General features: G+C 42.4%; 1 protein-coding gene across 11 annotated transcripts in view; it reads left to right on the top strand.

Moving 5' to 3' along the window:
* Nucleotides 1-15249, top strand: part of map4k4 (mitogen-activated protein kinase kinase kinase kinase 4) — a 50632-nt gene that overhangs the window by 26355 nt on the left and 9028 nt on the right. For 2 of the 11 annotated variants that reach the window (XM_058393336.1, XM_058393338.1), the window contains 15 exons: nt 1506-1681; nt 1755-1827; nt 3159-3369; nt 3535-3696; nt 4599-4685; nt 5664-6254; nt 6986-7141; nt 9046-9213; nt 9441-9547; nt 9632-9765; nt 11085-11179; nt 11912-12090; nt 12207-12321; nt 13012-13245; nt 14794-14905. In XM_058393336.1, the coding sequence (XP_058249319.1) occupies nt 1506-1681; nt 1755-1827; nt 3159-3369; nt 3535-3696; nt 4599-4685; nt 5664-6254; nt 6986-7141; nt 9046-9213; nt 9441-9547; nt 9632-9765; nt 11085-11179; nt 11912-12090; nt 12207-12321; nt 13012-13245; nt 14794-14905 (2600 nt within the window). Of the gene's footprint in view, nt 1-1505; nt 1682-1754; nt 1828-3158; nt 3370-3534; nt 3697-4598; nt 4686-5663; nt 6255-6985; nt 7142-9045; nt 9214-9440; nt 9548-9631; nt 9766-11084; nt 11412-11911; nt 12091-12206; nt 12322-13011; nt 13246-14793; nt 14906-15249 lie in introns of those variants that run through there. The other 9 variants (XM_058393337.1, XM_058393339.1, XM_058393340.1 and 6 more) reach the window with 9 other exon arrangements.

The following is a 15249-nucleotide window of genomic DNA, read 5'->3' as shown; positions in this document are numbered from 1 at the left end:
TGGGATTTGAACTCACAACCTGCTGATATTCACAACCTGCAGCATTGCTGGGGTCTGGTCCTAAAGACGACCATTAAAGTGAATTCCAAAAATAATGACATTTTGAATATTAAACAGCTTACATTTATCTGTATAGCTCTATTAGTCACAAGAGAGAAGGAAAGACTTGCTGGTCTAAAAGCCTTAGAGCTGTGTAGCCAAACACAAAGAGTAGAAGGTTTTAGACTGGAAGTCAATCAACAGACCTTAACCCAACTGAGCAGCATTTCACCTCCTGGAGAAGAGCCTGGCTGGAGAAAAACCCCGAAATCTACATCTGAAACAGGTCTGGGAAAGCATCACAGAGGAACACAGCAGTTTGATGATGTCAGTGGTCAGCAGCTTCATGCAGTTATACAGCCTAATATTAAGTTGGAATTACTTTAATGAACTTTTAAGACCTTCTGTTCCTATTCCTTGCTCAAATTTACACCATGATCTAAGTTGTTAAACACATCCACATGAATGTTAGATAGCTGTAACCGATCTATCGTCTCATGGGCGTCTTTTGAGTTCAACCCCGTATGTCTTCAGTGTATAGCAAAAAAGCAAACGGTTAGTCCAGCTCCCATGTTGGGCTGATGTCATGGACTGCAGGAAGAGACTGTGTGTATCTGACAGCACGTGACAAATAATAACTTTAATTTAAATGTTTGAAAAACAAGCTGAGCTTCTCTGTTATTCCACTAGGGGGCAGATTCTACTAGGACTACAATACAATACAATGTACTGAGAAATCTAAAGAGGTGATGCTGTCACAGTGTCTCAGTCCGCATGAACCTGTTTAAGGGTTTTACACCAGTAAGGGTGAATGATTGCATAGTTTTGTATGAAAATAACTTTGGAAACTGTATTTTTGCTGGTATTTTTTTTCTTTTGCTTGTCCCCACTTGCATCAATGAGCCTTGACCTCTCATTTATCACTGTTCCTTCCTTGGACCACTTTTGAAAGATCCTGACCACTGCAGACTGGGAACACCCCACAAGAGCTGCAGTTTTGGAGATGCTCTGATCCAGTGGTCTAGCCATCACATCATTTGCCCCTTTGTCAAACTCGCTCAAATCCTTACACTTGTCCATTCTTCCTGTTTCTAACACATCAACTTGGAGGACAAAATATTCACTTGCTGCCTAATATATTTGTGTTATATGAATGTTTATCACCTATCCTGAATGATTTTCAAATATTTTATCGTAGATATAAAGTTGGGCATGCTAATTGTGTCTGATAATTATTCCTGATCAACAGAGCAATCTCTGTTGGGTTTTTTTTAGTTTTAATTCTCTCTTGTTTCTATTTTCAGCTATATTTGACTCCTTTTCTGTTAGTTTTGATTAGCTTTAGTAAGAATAAATAATGTTGTCTCTTTTTTCTTCACTCTTCAAATATTGTATGAATAGTCTTTGTTTATTTTTGTCTTCCTCACTTTTGATTTTAAACCTTTCTCTCTGTCTCCCCTTTTCAGGTCCAAGAAATTCTTCAACTTTATCGAAAGCTGCCTGGTGAAGAACTACACTCAGAGGCCGACCACGGAGCAGCTGCTGAAACACCCATTTATCCGAGACCAGCCGAACGAGAGACAAGTGCGCATCCAGCTGAAAGATCACATCGACCGCACCCGCAAGAAGAGAGGAGAGAAAGGTGTGTGTACACGCTGTGTAGGTGCCAGTGTGTGTATGCCTGTGTTTCTCATGTGTTCCTCATTCCATTTCAGATGAGACTGAGTATGAATACAGCGGCAGTGAGGAAGAGGAGGAGGAAGCTCCAGAGCAGGAGGGAGAACCAAGGTAATGTCTCTCTAACACACACACACACACACACACCTATTTACTTCATCTAGGTTTATTTACATGCTCATTTAAACTTCTAATGACTGGGCAAGTATCAGCATGATTTTGTAGGAAAAACAAGAGTTGTTTATTTTTAACACAGCATTAAAGAAGCCTGGATAAAGTAAATTATAGACCATCCACATGGGACATTTATTTAAATGGAACATCTTTTAATAGAATTGAACCAAGACTGAAGTTAGCAGAGGTGATTACTGTGTGCAGAACGGTTGAGTGGTTGAGAATCGGTTACGTTTTTCACGTTTACAGCATACAGTCTGAAGCAGACATTTGTACTGAATGTCTCTGCATGCTGTAGCTTTACAATTTCCCTTTATTAGAAATACAAACCAGTGCACAACGCCTCTAAGTTAAGGTTGCACTACACCCTAACTCCTGATTCAACCCCACTGAACACCTTTGGGATGAACTGGAACACTGACTGAACCCCAGACCTCCTCACTCTTACATCATCAGTGTCTGATCTCGCTAATGCTCTTGTAGCTGAATGATCACTAATCCCCAGTCATGCTTCAACATCTAGTGGAAAGAAGAGTGGAAGAAATCTGGAATGAGATGTTCAACATGTCCATGTGGATATGTGATGGACAGGGCTGTACATATTTTGCTCTCTGTAAAGCTAACTAGCTCAGCTGAGTGCATGTGAATGTGTGGTTTCTTTCTGAGCCAGGTTCCTCTCGAGGTTTCTACCTCATCATCTCAGGGAGTTTTTCCTCACCACTGTCGCCTCAGGCTTGCTCTTTAGGAATAATTATTTCTATGTTTCTATGCTTCTGTGAAGCTGCTTTGAAACAATGTTTGTTGTTAAAAGTGCTATACAAATAAATTGAATTGAATTGAAAATATAATTTGGGCTCAGAGTGCTAGAATGCACAGCTGTACGATGCAGTGGAGTTGCCGTTAAACTAATGAGCAACCTGCTAGATGACGAGCACAGTGTCCTTAATTGTGTATGGCGTTGTTAGCATGACGGTGGAAGTTCTGGTACCCTTCCTGCTTGAGTGTATAGATGAGGTGCGAGAGCTGATCAGACTGCAGTACTAAAGTCGCTCTCTCTAGGTAGAGATGAAGCAAGGGCTAATTCCTGCTAGTGCTGGATCCTGCTAGATAACCGAACAGCATTTTGGGGACGTCAGATTGGACTTTAACTAATAACTTGCTGACATTTATACCACTGAATCTAAAAATTTTGAGTAGAAATAATGGTTGCATGTCACTGAGGAGTATTTTGTCCCTGTAGCTAGACTGATGTCTCTCTGTTCCTGCAGCTCCATTGTGAACGTGCCGGGTGAGTCGACTCTGCGGCGAGACTTTATCCGTCTTCAGCAGGAGAATAAGGAGCGCTCGGAGGCACTGAGGAGGCAGCAGCTCCTGCAGGAACAGCAGCTTCGTGAACAGGAGGAGTACAAACGCCAACTGCTGGCTGAGCGACAGAAACGTATCGAGCAGCAGAAGGAGCAACGGAGGAGGCTTGAGGAGGTAGGGGAGGAGCGGCCAGAGAAACAGGACAATCCGTCGCGTCGTTCTTGTAGCCTTGTGTATGACCTGCTGATTTCTTGCTGTAATGAGAGTGTTGCCTTTTGTGGTGCAAATTTCTTTGACTATTAGCCTCTCACTTTGTCCCCCTCTGCTGGCTCTCTACAGCAACAACGGCGTGAGCGAGAGATGAGGAGGCAGCAGGAGAGAGAGCAGCGGAGGCGGGAGCAGGAAGAAAAGAGACGCCTGGAGGAGATCGAACGCAGACGCAAGGAAGAGGAGGAGCGCAGGAGAGCCGAGGAAGAGAAAAGGAGAGCAGACCGTGAACAGGTGAACCACGGTTACCATGACATTATGACAAAAACTTGACTGACATGAGCACATGTCACAGGCTCAGACTGTGCTACTAGAAGCAGCCTTTGTTTATTAGGCAGATTAAATGAAAAACACCTAATTCCTGTTATTCCCTTCACTGTTATAATAAGCTAATTCTTTCCAATGGATGTTGGAGTGTGTCTGTGGGGATTAGTGATCATTCAGCTACAAGAGCATTAGTGAGATGATGATGTAGGAGTGAGGAGGTCTGGGGTTCAGGGCTCTATGCAGGACACTCCAGTTCTTGCACTCTTAACATTAACCTCCACACCATATCTTTGTTGTCATGCTGGAACAGCATTGCTACAGCACTCTAAAATGATGTGCTTCAGTTACAGTGGCTACAGGTTGTGGAAGAAGCACATATGGGTATGATGGAAGAGATTTGCAGTTGTGTAGCCTTTTTACGTACAGTGTACTTTAAAGAACTGCAGTTTTTGTTGTCCTCCTCGACCCGCACACACATACAGCACTGAAGGAAGAATTTCTGTAGACATACATTTGCTACTGTTATCCTGAGAGCTTGTTTCCGTTAATGTACGTCATAAACCTTCTGTCTGTATGAGCCTAGATCGCTCTGTTCTGACTTGAGACGAATGTAGAGTAAAACTATATGTAATTAATTTTGTATTCATTATTTACGTTAGTATGCGCAAGAGGTTTGTCCTTACATTTTTCTCACTTTTCACATGTTTCTGTTGTATGCAGATTTCACTCAAATTCCTGATTGTTCATACACCCTGCAGAATTTATCATAGTAAAATCTTAAAAACCCCCTTGTAATCTCTCAGGCTTTCCACAAAAATGGGTGAGTTTTCTGGGTGTTGAGGTGATGTGACTCTGGGCTTGTTTAACAGGAGTACATCAGGCGGCAGCTGGAAGAGGAACAGAGACATCTGGAAATTCTCCAGCAGCAGCTTCTGCATGAACAGGCCATGCTACTGGTAAGTATATGTCCTGTTGGTTTTTGTCCTTCTTCTCATCTATCTCTCACTCTCTATCCTTTTTTTTCCAGTGATTGTGTATTTTAGGTGTTCTAGGGTTGAAAAGAAGATGAGTTTAATGTCATCTAATGTTCAAAATTTTCATTTTAATGCGTATTTCTAGTTTTCTAGCAGAGCCCTAGCTCAATCTATCAATCCAGGACGTCACTTTTCAAAAGAACAGTAAATTGGCAGATTTTATTTGTTTTAAATATAACTTGAGGTTTGGATAAATTGGTGAAGGGAAAACTACCTGCAGTAGGTGATGTTCCAGTGTGAAACTAGTGTTTTTACAGGTTGTTGTGGTTTATGGATCGACCTTTTTCACTGTTGGTCATCTCACCTTTTACCGTGAATCATCTATTTTTCACTTTCGTCTTCTTGGGTGCTTTTGTTATTTATTCAGTTTATTTTACTGAATTAATTTTTTTTTTTTTTTTTTTTTTTATACTGAGACAGAATCTGCTGTTTTGCTATAAAATGCACACTCCACATCTAAATAAAAAAAAAAAAAAGAAAGAAATCCTGAGGGATGTAATAGCTTCTGTACAGTTTTGAAGTATATTTTCAAGGCACTAGTATTAAGAAAGGATTAGACGTAGTGTTGGCTCAGATTATTTTATTTATTTATTTTTATTTTTATTTTTTTAGATTTTTGTCCTAATTCTGTAGCATTTCTAGCTGCAGACATTTTAGCAGACTGCATGTAATAGTCACAAATGCATAAATCACACTAGGTTTTAGTCAACCACATGTGCAATGCACCCTTTTTATTATTGTTGATTGGGAAAAAAAAGACTGTGTGTGAAGCCGTTGTTAGAATTTCTGTGAATTCGCATTTCACTCTGAGGTTGAGACTAGGTATCGTGAAAGCTGGACGTCGTATCGAAAGCCATGAAGCAGGTAATCCATGCGTCTTTTGCGCACTGTGTGTGTCAGGAGTTTAAGTGGAGGGAGCTGGAGGAGCAGAGACAGGCCGAGAGACTCCAGAGACAGTTACAGCAGGAGCAGGCGTACCTCCTCTCACTCCAGCAGGCCAAAAATCTCCAACAGCAGCAGCCTCAAGCACAGGCCTCGACTGCAGACAAGAGCAGGAACCCTACACAGCCCCTGTCCTCAGCTCAAAGAAGCAAAATTCCCCAACAGCAGCAGCCTTTGTCTGAAAAGAGCAGAAAAGCTCCAGTTGAGCAGCACCAGGACAAGAGCAAGAACCAGCCGCTGACTAGCCATGAAAAGTCCAGAATCCCGCAGTTGCAACAGTCAGCTGTCGAAAGGACCAAAACGCCGCCATTACCCCAGGCATCCACACCAGACAGGAGCAGGATTCCCCAGCCTCAGCAGTGTGCACAGGAAAAAAAACAAATCCCTCAGCCTCAGCAAGTGCCCTCAGAGAAGGATCCTCCTCAAGACCAAACACGGAGGAGCTCGATCCCCCAGGCTGTGCCGCCTGCCCAGGACCAGGGCCAGGCCAATCAGACACCCCTATCAGATTCCCAGTGCCCTGCCCCTGACTCAGAGCCAATCAGAGAGGTGAAGCCTTTACCCCGTTGCTGTGATCTGGTTTGCTAACCGCTGTCTCTGCTTGGACTGATAACCCCTCTGATAACGCCTCTCTGCATAGTCGGGTATTAACCACCACTACCGCCTCACGCTTGCTCATCTGCACTAATAAAGCCAGGGATTCTCCCTAATGTTTTTACTGATAACTTAGATCATTTGTCATGATGAAGAGTGTACTGAATATATATATACAACAAAATGTCAGGTCTACTGCGGAGCAGTGCCAAAGAAAAATGTACACTTCTTGTTTCTAGCAGGTATTTCACACTATTTTTATCCAGCTGCACATTGTTCTGCTCGAGATTCCATTTAGTCACATAGTATGAGTTGCTGAAGCATTTTTTTTGTTTGCTTCTGCTTTCTTTTTTTGCTTAAATCATTGATTGTTGCTGAGTTTCCTGTCTTCTTCTTGCACACTTATTACTTATACATCATATTAGAGAAAACTCATCCACTTTGCTCTGTTCTGATCTCTTCTCAAATGAACGTGTTGTATAAAACTCTCACTCACATGCCCAGTTATAACTCCTGTGTCGTTGCTGTTTTGTGCTTGAGACCATTAACTCTTTTTGCAGGTTAACCCAACTTTGTTTTGGCTCACCTTGATGTTCTCTCCGTCTCCTCCTTCTAACTGCTAACTAAAATCATAGCACCTTTATCTGCTCCTGGTTCACATTGTTCTGCTGCTCATGGGTTCGCAGGCTGATGAGCGACACCGCAGGAACGTGCAGGGCTCTCCGCAGGCCGCCGGGGCTCAGAAGCAGCCTCCCGCCGTCCCGCCCCGTGCCGAAACCTATTCCAACGGCAGCGCCTCGGAGTCGGCCCAGCCTGCCATGCACCGCCCCGTGGAACCTCAGGTAACCACGGTAACGTGTCAGCTTGGGTATAGATATTTACCAGGCGTAGCTGAATTGCACTTGACTGACTTGCAAGCAGTAACATTCTGCAAAATCTTCCTAGAGCATGCTGTAAACGCTTCTCTGCTGAGGTCAGTATGAGGATTCTTCCAGATCATCATCATAATGCTGGTCTGAGAAGAATGTCCTCAGTCATATCCTTCCTAACTGGATGGAATAAAAATAATTGCAAAATAATTTTACCACCTAATAAAGTAAGGATTTGTCAAATAATCAGGAGTTAAAGAAAAAACCTTTTACTGACCACATCTGATGGAAGATCCTGACTGATTTCTCTTTCTAGATCTCTTCTTTTTGTCATTCTTTCTCTAACTCTCTGGTCAAATCCACCTGTCTTCCCTTCTTAAAAGAGTTTCTTCACTTTCATGTGTAGGAGAATGTTTTTTCCCCCCATGTTTGTTTCCTGGCCTCTCTCTTGAAGTACTCCAGCATGTTTAAGATGACCTCTGCAGTGTGAACTGAAAAACGTTTGTAAAGTCAATTTTGATTACTGAGTTTCCCCACATTATTTTCTCCCCATTTGGGAGCCCCACAACTGTAGAGTTATCTTTTATGTAAAGATGAAATCAGTGTTTACAAATAAATCTGTATAATTCACTTTTTTTTTTATTCGATTCACGTTCTGTATAGTGCTTTTAACATTAGCTATGTAGTCGAGTTCAGTAAGTGTCCATAGATTTCCGTTATCAGTGTATTTTAGATATCTTCTTTTTCAGATTTTTTTCTTAGTACAGGGAAATCTTCAGTACTCACACGTGCACTACAGGTTTAAAATAAAAGCTGGAGTATTTCTTTTCCTTTTCCCTGCTTCACTCAATCTCCTCTTAGTTATTATGCTAACATTCTTAATTACATACTGCCTTCATAGACCAAGTTAACATCATGAGATTGTTACCACCTACTAACTAGCTATGACTTGTCCTAGCTCATGTTCTGCAGCTTCATCCTCACACTGTCCACTGAAAGTATCTTGGTGTACTTCACTCTCTCTTGCTCTCTCTGGTAGTTTTGCCTGTAGTAAAGATGTAGGGGTTTGTGAGCTCGCTTTCTCTTTCCTTGCTCTCTATTAACATCCTCTTTGGCAGATCGCACACACACACACACACACATCTGTTGGTTTTTTTTCCTGTTCCTCTTCTTTCTTTTCATCAGTTTTTCAGCTCTGCTGGTGAAATGTGTGAAGTGTCCACTGACTGTCTGTGTGGTTTATTACTTCTCTTTTTCTCTGTTTCTGTAACTCGGTTTTCTTGAATATGGCTCTGCTGTGTTCTACAAAGCCAGTGTGGTGATCCAAATGATGCATGATGATGCAAATACTGTTACAGAAAAGAAAACCGAAAAAAATACCCCTGTGAATTGTACCTCAACTTCTTCACCTCCGAGTTCATTTTCTTTTGGCTGACTCATTCATCTTCTTTTCTTTTTTTCTGTCCATTTGAATGATTTCTTATTTGTGTGTGTTATTGGTCTTTTTGTAAATTACAATCCATTGCTTGTATTTTTTTACTTTTACAACATCAGTAGTTATAAAGATATGTTGTAGGGAGATTATTATTATTATTATTTATTTATTTGCTTATTAATCATTTGTAAACCTTTACTTTAAGCCAGTTTATAATTCCTCCCGTTCATGGTTTGTCTGAGTTCCTTTATGTTATAAAGTAAAAGCATGTGCTGTGGTTGGTTTTTTATTTTTTCCGTTTTTTTGGTTGTCATTGTTTTGTCACTCATTCCACGTAACTCATTCTGTTTTCTTCATCCCCACCACACCCTTCTATTTCTGTTCTGTCTCCTCCTCCTCCTCACCCTGCTTCATCGCTTTGTGCCACTCCGCCTATGGAAAGGTGCAGTGGTCCCAGGTAGCCGCTCTAAAGAGCGGCTCAGCCGCTCCACCCTCCATCTCCCACTCGCACTCGTTCAGCGAGTCCGCTCCCTCACTCGGTCACGTTCACGCCCAGCAGCACCCACCATGCCCTGAGCCGCCGCCCCACTCGCACGAGGAGCCTCCACGGGTAAGCACGGGCCCAGATGACTCGCTCTGTGCGGGCGGTCAATCAGGTTGCACCAGCGTGGCCCAGCCGTTTTTTGCTTGGCTGTTTGCTGCTATGTAGGGAACTGAGTGACTTTGATCTCGTTGATTTGCAGTGATTCAAGGGTTAATGTTGTATTTGTCACATCAGTCCAAACACACACACACGCATTATGCATCACCGAGTGTCCCTGCATGTCTCCCTGGAAGGTTCCGGTAAGAACAACCTCCAGGTCACCAGTACTCTCTCGCCGTGACGCCCCTCACCAAGGCGGCACACCACAGAGCAACCTGCCAGCTCAGAGGAATATCGGAAGGTACGTACGAATCGCCGTGTGTGCTGTAAAAGTATGTGCGCATGTGGTTGTATAGGGATCACACACTCGACACTGTCTCCATAGTAACGCTGATCCGCGACTGCTCTGGGAGCGGGTAGAGAGGATGGCACCCAGGCCCAGCAGCAGCAGCTCATCAGGGTCTAGTTCCACATCCAGCAACTCTAACACTGGGTCAGGAGAGAGGTTCAGACCACGCAGTGAGTACACACACACACACACACACACAATACACAAAACACAGGAGCAGGTATGAAAAAATTCTGGCAGATTAGAAACATTTTGGCTATTATGAGGGCAAAATTATACCTCTGCATGTGTGAATCTGTGAACAAGTGCAGGCATCATGCGTGATGTCCCTGTAAGGATCTGCTAACATACACACACCAGAATGAATGTTTATTACAAAGGATTTTTAAGCCAGTCCTCAGAGTTCCCCAGTTGGTCCATCTTCCTCTCTATCTCAGCTCCCAATGGGAGCATGCGTGGAGCTGAGAGTGAGCGAATACCTGGATGCCAGTTTTATGTAAACAAGAATGAACCAACTTATAAATGCTGTTTACCGAACAGGTAGAATATACAGTCTCCTCTGAATGTACTGAAGCAGCAAGGCCAAAGATTTTCCTTTCACTGTACACTGAAGACATTTGGGTTTGAGATCAAAAGATGAACACGAGAGCATAGATCAGAATAGGTCATTTTTTTCTATTTTCTTTTTTTTTTAACTTGAGGAGATACTGGAACATAAAACATATGACTGACCAGTATGAAGACCAGAGAACTGTCTTTGGGAGAAACTTAAGCCATTTTGAAGCTGACTTAAGAGGGAAATTGATCCGAGGCACTGCACAAGCATTAGGCATATCCTATACAACAATATGGACTGTAGGAAACCACTGGTGTACTAACAACCAGACATGGACCAGATCAGCCAATAAAAACAGCAGCAGTTGATGGCAGAATCATTGTGACATCTGTGAAGAAAAACCCAAAAGCAGCAGTCAGTGACATTAACAACAACCTCCACAGGGCAGTGGTGAAGGAATCACAATCCATTCGAAGAAGACTTTGAGAGCAGAAATATAGGAGCCAATACCACACAATGCAAAGCAGTCATCAGCAGTGAGAAGCAGAAGGACAGATTTATAAAAGGAAATTCAGAGAAAGTTCGAGAACCAAAATCAGAGTGATGGAATGACCAAAGTGTGGAGGAAGAAAGAATCTGCTCATGATCCTGAACATAGAAGCTCATCCGTCCAGCATCTTAGACTCACATGGCATTAGTGTATTTAAAAAAAAAATCTGCTTTGTCATTTCAATAGTTTCAGAGGAGACCGTACATATCTGCTCCCAAAATATTCTCACTTAATTACAGAATCTACAGCTCAGTGTGTGAGCCACTCGACTGATAGTAAAATTGGGATTCTGCAGCAACACTTAACTTAGAAAATATGTGCTGGGGAAAATATGAGCTTATCAGTCATGTGTCCGGTCTTCACACTCGTATCTCCTCCTGCAGCCTCGTCTAAGTCTGAGGGCTCTCAGCAGTGGCCGGAGCAGGCAGCCAAAAAAGCAGAGGAGAAGAAGGACATAGCTCGACCTGGGCGTCCGGTGGTGAGAGCTGTAGCGAGTGTGGATGTGTGTGTGTGTATGACTGTGTGTAGCCTAGCCATGGTGTGTGTGTGTCTGGGAATTCCATGCTTCTTGAATAGTGGCTGGTTTGTAATCTGATTTCTGTTTTGGAACATATTGGTGTCTCTTTTATTCCATGTTTGTCTGTGATGAACTGCTGTGGACTGTGGGGTCATTCTACGATCCTCTGGTGTGGTGCTTATAGGCTGAAGTGGTAAGGCGGATTAAACCTCGAACAAGGATCTCACTTCTGATTAACTGACTTACTAACGGCTCGTTTTCTGCTAACAGTCCACCTTCTTTCTCAGTGCTTCCCCTGGCATTACATAACTGCACTAACTGACCGCTTCCTGTTCTCAGATTGCTCGTGTTCATACAGCTGAACTGGGTGACCTTACTGGAGGCGGTCAATCATCTGTTACAGTTATTTCTTTTAGATTTCTTTTGGGTTTTTTTTTTTGCTTGTCTCTTGTTCTTGTTCGCATCAATCACTTTTGTTCATCCAAGTTGTGCTACAAACTTAACCCCGAATGGCAACTAACAAATGTTAAGAGGAGAGCAAAGAGAAATCGAGCACTTCAGTGCTAATGATGACGTAACACTATCAAATCTATTTAATTACTTACAAGAGAGCAACAAGAGAGTGAAACGAGAGCTTGAACAGATCTGAGGAGTTGTACGATGTATGTTTAACCCATGGCTACTCACCTGCAGGATTTGACCGCACTGGCCAAAGAGCTGCGTGCTGTGGAGGATGTTAGGCCACCTCACAAGGTCACCGATTACTCTTCCTCTAGCGATGACTCGGGAACCACCGATGACGAGGATGACGAAGAGGTAGATCAGGAAGGAGGAGAGGAGTCCACCTCAGGCCCCGAGGACTCGCGTGGAGGGTGGGAAAGCTTTCCATGAACGACATTTACAGCTAGTTAATGCTAATTAGCCTAATGTTTAGCTCCGCTATACGCTATTAACTATTATGTTGTTAATGATGATGTTTGTCTGACAGCTCGTCCAGACTAAGCAATGGTGAGACAGAGTCCGTGAAGACGATGGTTGTCCATGAAGACGGTGATGATGCCTCCTCCACCCCGTGCAAAGACAGCACTCTAGTTGTGCGACAGGTGATTCATACACGCACAAAGCTGAAAAAGTTATTTGGTGGCTATTTGGATTTTTGTTGTGTGTGCATATGTCTCCGAAATATATCCCACAGCCAGAGAATGCTCCCTCAGCCTTATCCCTCTGCCATATTTCAACATTATTTATTCCATTTCTGTATATTTACATTGTCAATGTGTTTTTTTGTGTTTTTCTTATTTGTCTTATAAGTATTTTCCACTGCTGCTAATAGCTCTAATCGGAATTGATCAAATCTGTGATCCAGTTCTTTCTTCACATTAGAGTATAATATTCTATATACTTTTTTTATAATAAAATATCTACATTTTGTAGTTCCTCCACCCAAGATGATTAATCTCAAAATACTATATATACTGTTATTTAGAATAAAGGTTATGTATACGTGACCTAACGTAATAGACGCCCCAGTTAATGCTATAGAAGTGATCTAGCAGGTTTGATAGTCATATTACTAAAATTGTGTTTCAATAAAATTATTAAATTAATTAATTACATACTTAATGTTACATATTTAAATCGCTTTTTTCTTTATATTAGATAATCACACATTGTTGTTTAGATGGATTAAAACATTGCGCATTTGTGATGAGCCACCTTTTAGAAACTTTTTGTCAGCTGGCTCCTCTCAGTGCCCAGACCACCACAGACAATCAGCCTCTTCTCAATTCCAGAGTGCAGGTGATGTAAAAACGCACCCAGTGCCTACAACGGCCGCAAGCTTTAGCGACCGGAACGATCGGAACGGCTATTCGGGCCGAATTCACCTCTTGCCCGACCTGCTCCAGCAGAGTCAGCCCTCGCCCCCTTCTTCTTGCCCTTCCACCCCCTCCTCCACATCTTCATGCCACAGCAGTCCTGCCCTCTCCCCTCTTGCTACCCCGGACAGACTGCCCTGCCCTATGGAGGTATGTCAGTGCACCTCTCTGTCCTGGCTGATTAACAACTTGGATAACTTCCCCTAAGATTAACCATGAGGAACCTGTAGTGTAGTTCTCTCTACTTCATCTTTCAGATGTTGGCTTCATACTAAACACTGACCATAGGGCTCCTAACACCTTCTGTAGGGCGAATGACCTGCACTTCTGTCTCTAACAAGTCCTTCAGTTTTAATAGCATAATGCTCTTTTTTCATTTTTTACAATTCTTTAATACACATATGGTTGACACATATAACTGGAATCAGATTTGCTTTAATCAGTGTCAATTAGTTCATCTTTTAACACACATTTGCATTTATTTTCTGTTCCTCTGCAAATGTTTTCCTCCTTGTTTGTCACCTGCATGTCAAGTTTTGTCCTTTAATCACCAATGAGACCACGAGTTGTTTTTTTTTTGTGTGTATATGTGTGTGCATGTGTGTAGTGTAGAGCTGTCTGCTTTTACAAAATGTTCACATTATGTCAAATAATAGAGAATTACTACATCATTGTAAGTTATGCATAGGAGGGGTCATTTTTGGAGGGGCTACATACATTTTGGATTGAACACAAGACATCTTTGGATTGTAAGGGATGAATGCATCGCTAATATGTGCATTACTATATTATAGCTCTCTGAGTACCAGCATTGTGATTTATATACTCATGGAGATTCGAGTAACCTTGAACCCTGGCATTTATTCAGGTTCATAGTACAGAAGGAGATGGTGACAGTAGGGCACTGTAGGCTCATTGAAGGCTGTGAGCTCAATACAGAGTTCACATAACTGGCAAATATCACCATGGGCAGAAATCATGGATTCAGCCAGATCATCCCATACCCATAGTCATTTGGCCAACAAGGCAATGCAAATCCTCCATATCTCATAATCTGAGAGCCAACTCTCCAGGGCCTTTACAATCCTCAGCTTCTGCTAGTGGATTTCACAAAGCAGGTTCTATGCTGTTGATTTCTATCAAAGAGAGCAGATTGTACCTACTACAAGCTGGCCAGAGAAACCCCAGTCCTACCCAAGTGTGGAGAAAAATGTGTGCTCTTTTTGGAGGGATTTTCCACTCAGAAACAAGGAGGCTTGAAACAGCATTTATCCTGCTCAGTTATCCTGCTCATGTCCACAGTGCAGTTCCCAGTACGGTGAATAGAATCTACATACTGCAAGTATGGTGACTAGTTAAGTGCAGGGAATTAAAGCTTTTGAGTGGAAACTGGACCTTCTTATAATGTACAAGAAAAGCACACTCACTGGGGACAGGTCACCTGAAGACTACTGTGCTCACAAGCTGCTAAGCAGATAGCTCTAAGCAGATCGTGTAGCCCGGCATGCACACGGGAAGGGAGTGATAGCTGTATGAGAGATGTGATCATAAAGAATACTGCAGCACAGATCACTAGATGACATAAAGTGTGCACATGTGCAGTCTAGGTGTGGTGCACAATCCCTGACAGGAGAACTGAAATGAATGTCTAGTCCTAACACAAATGGCATTTTACTATTTTTTTTATTATTTAATCAGTCACAGTCCGCCACAATGCAGAAGCACAAGTCCTCCTCCTCCTTCACTCCTTTCATCGACCCACGCCTGCTCCAGATCTCTCCATCCACAGGCAGCGCTCTCAACAACGTGGGTGAGTTGAGTCACTGGGACCAACTGGCTTTTCATTAAGAAACAGGAGAAGCAATCAACGTGTGCAGAATCAAGCTGGAATTATAACTGAAGCCGGTATAAGCTGGCTAAAAAAAGCAGCATGTATGTAGTTCATCAAATAAAGCTGGATTCATGATGTGCATGATTTGATAGAAACCACTTAAAGTATGTGTGAAAAACTGAATTTATAAAAACACCCTTTACCCAATGCAGACAAAAATATTCCTGAAGACAGTAATACGGAGTAACTGTCTCTAATTATTGTCTCTAATTAAGTCAAAAAAACTCAACATGAAGAAATCTGTGAAATAGATGTAGGCAAAT

The sequence above is a fragment of the Hemibagrus wyckioides genome, linkage group LG06 (genome assembly GCF_019097595.1).
Source record: "Hemibagrus wyckioides isolate EC202008001 linkage group LG06, SWU_Hwy_1.0, whole genome shotgun sequence".
NCBI classification, from domain to species: Eukaryota; Metazoa; Chordata; class Actinopteri; order Siluriformes; family Bagridae; genus Hemibagrus; species Hemibagrus wyckioides.
Note: the sequence above shows the minus strand (reverse complement) of the source record. Positions and strands in the feature narration are given on the sequence as shown.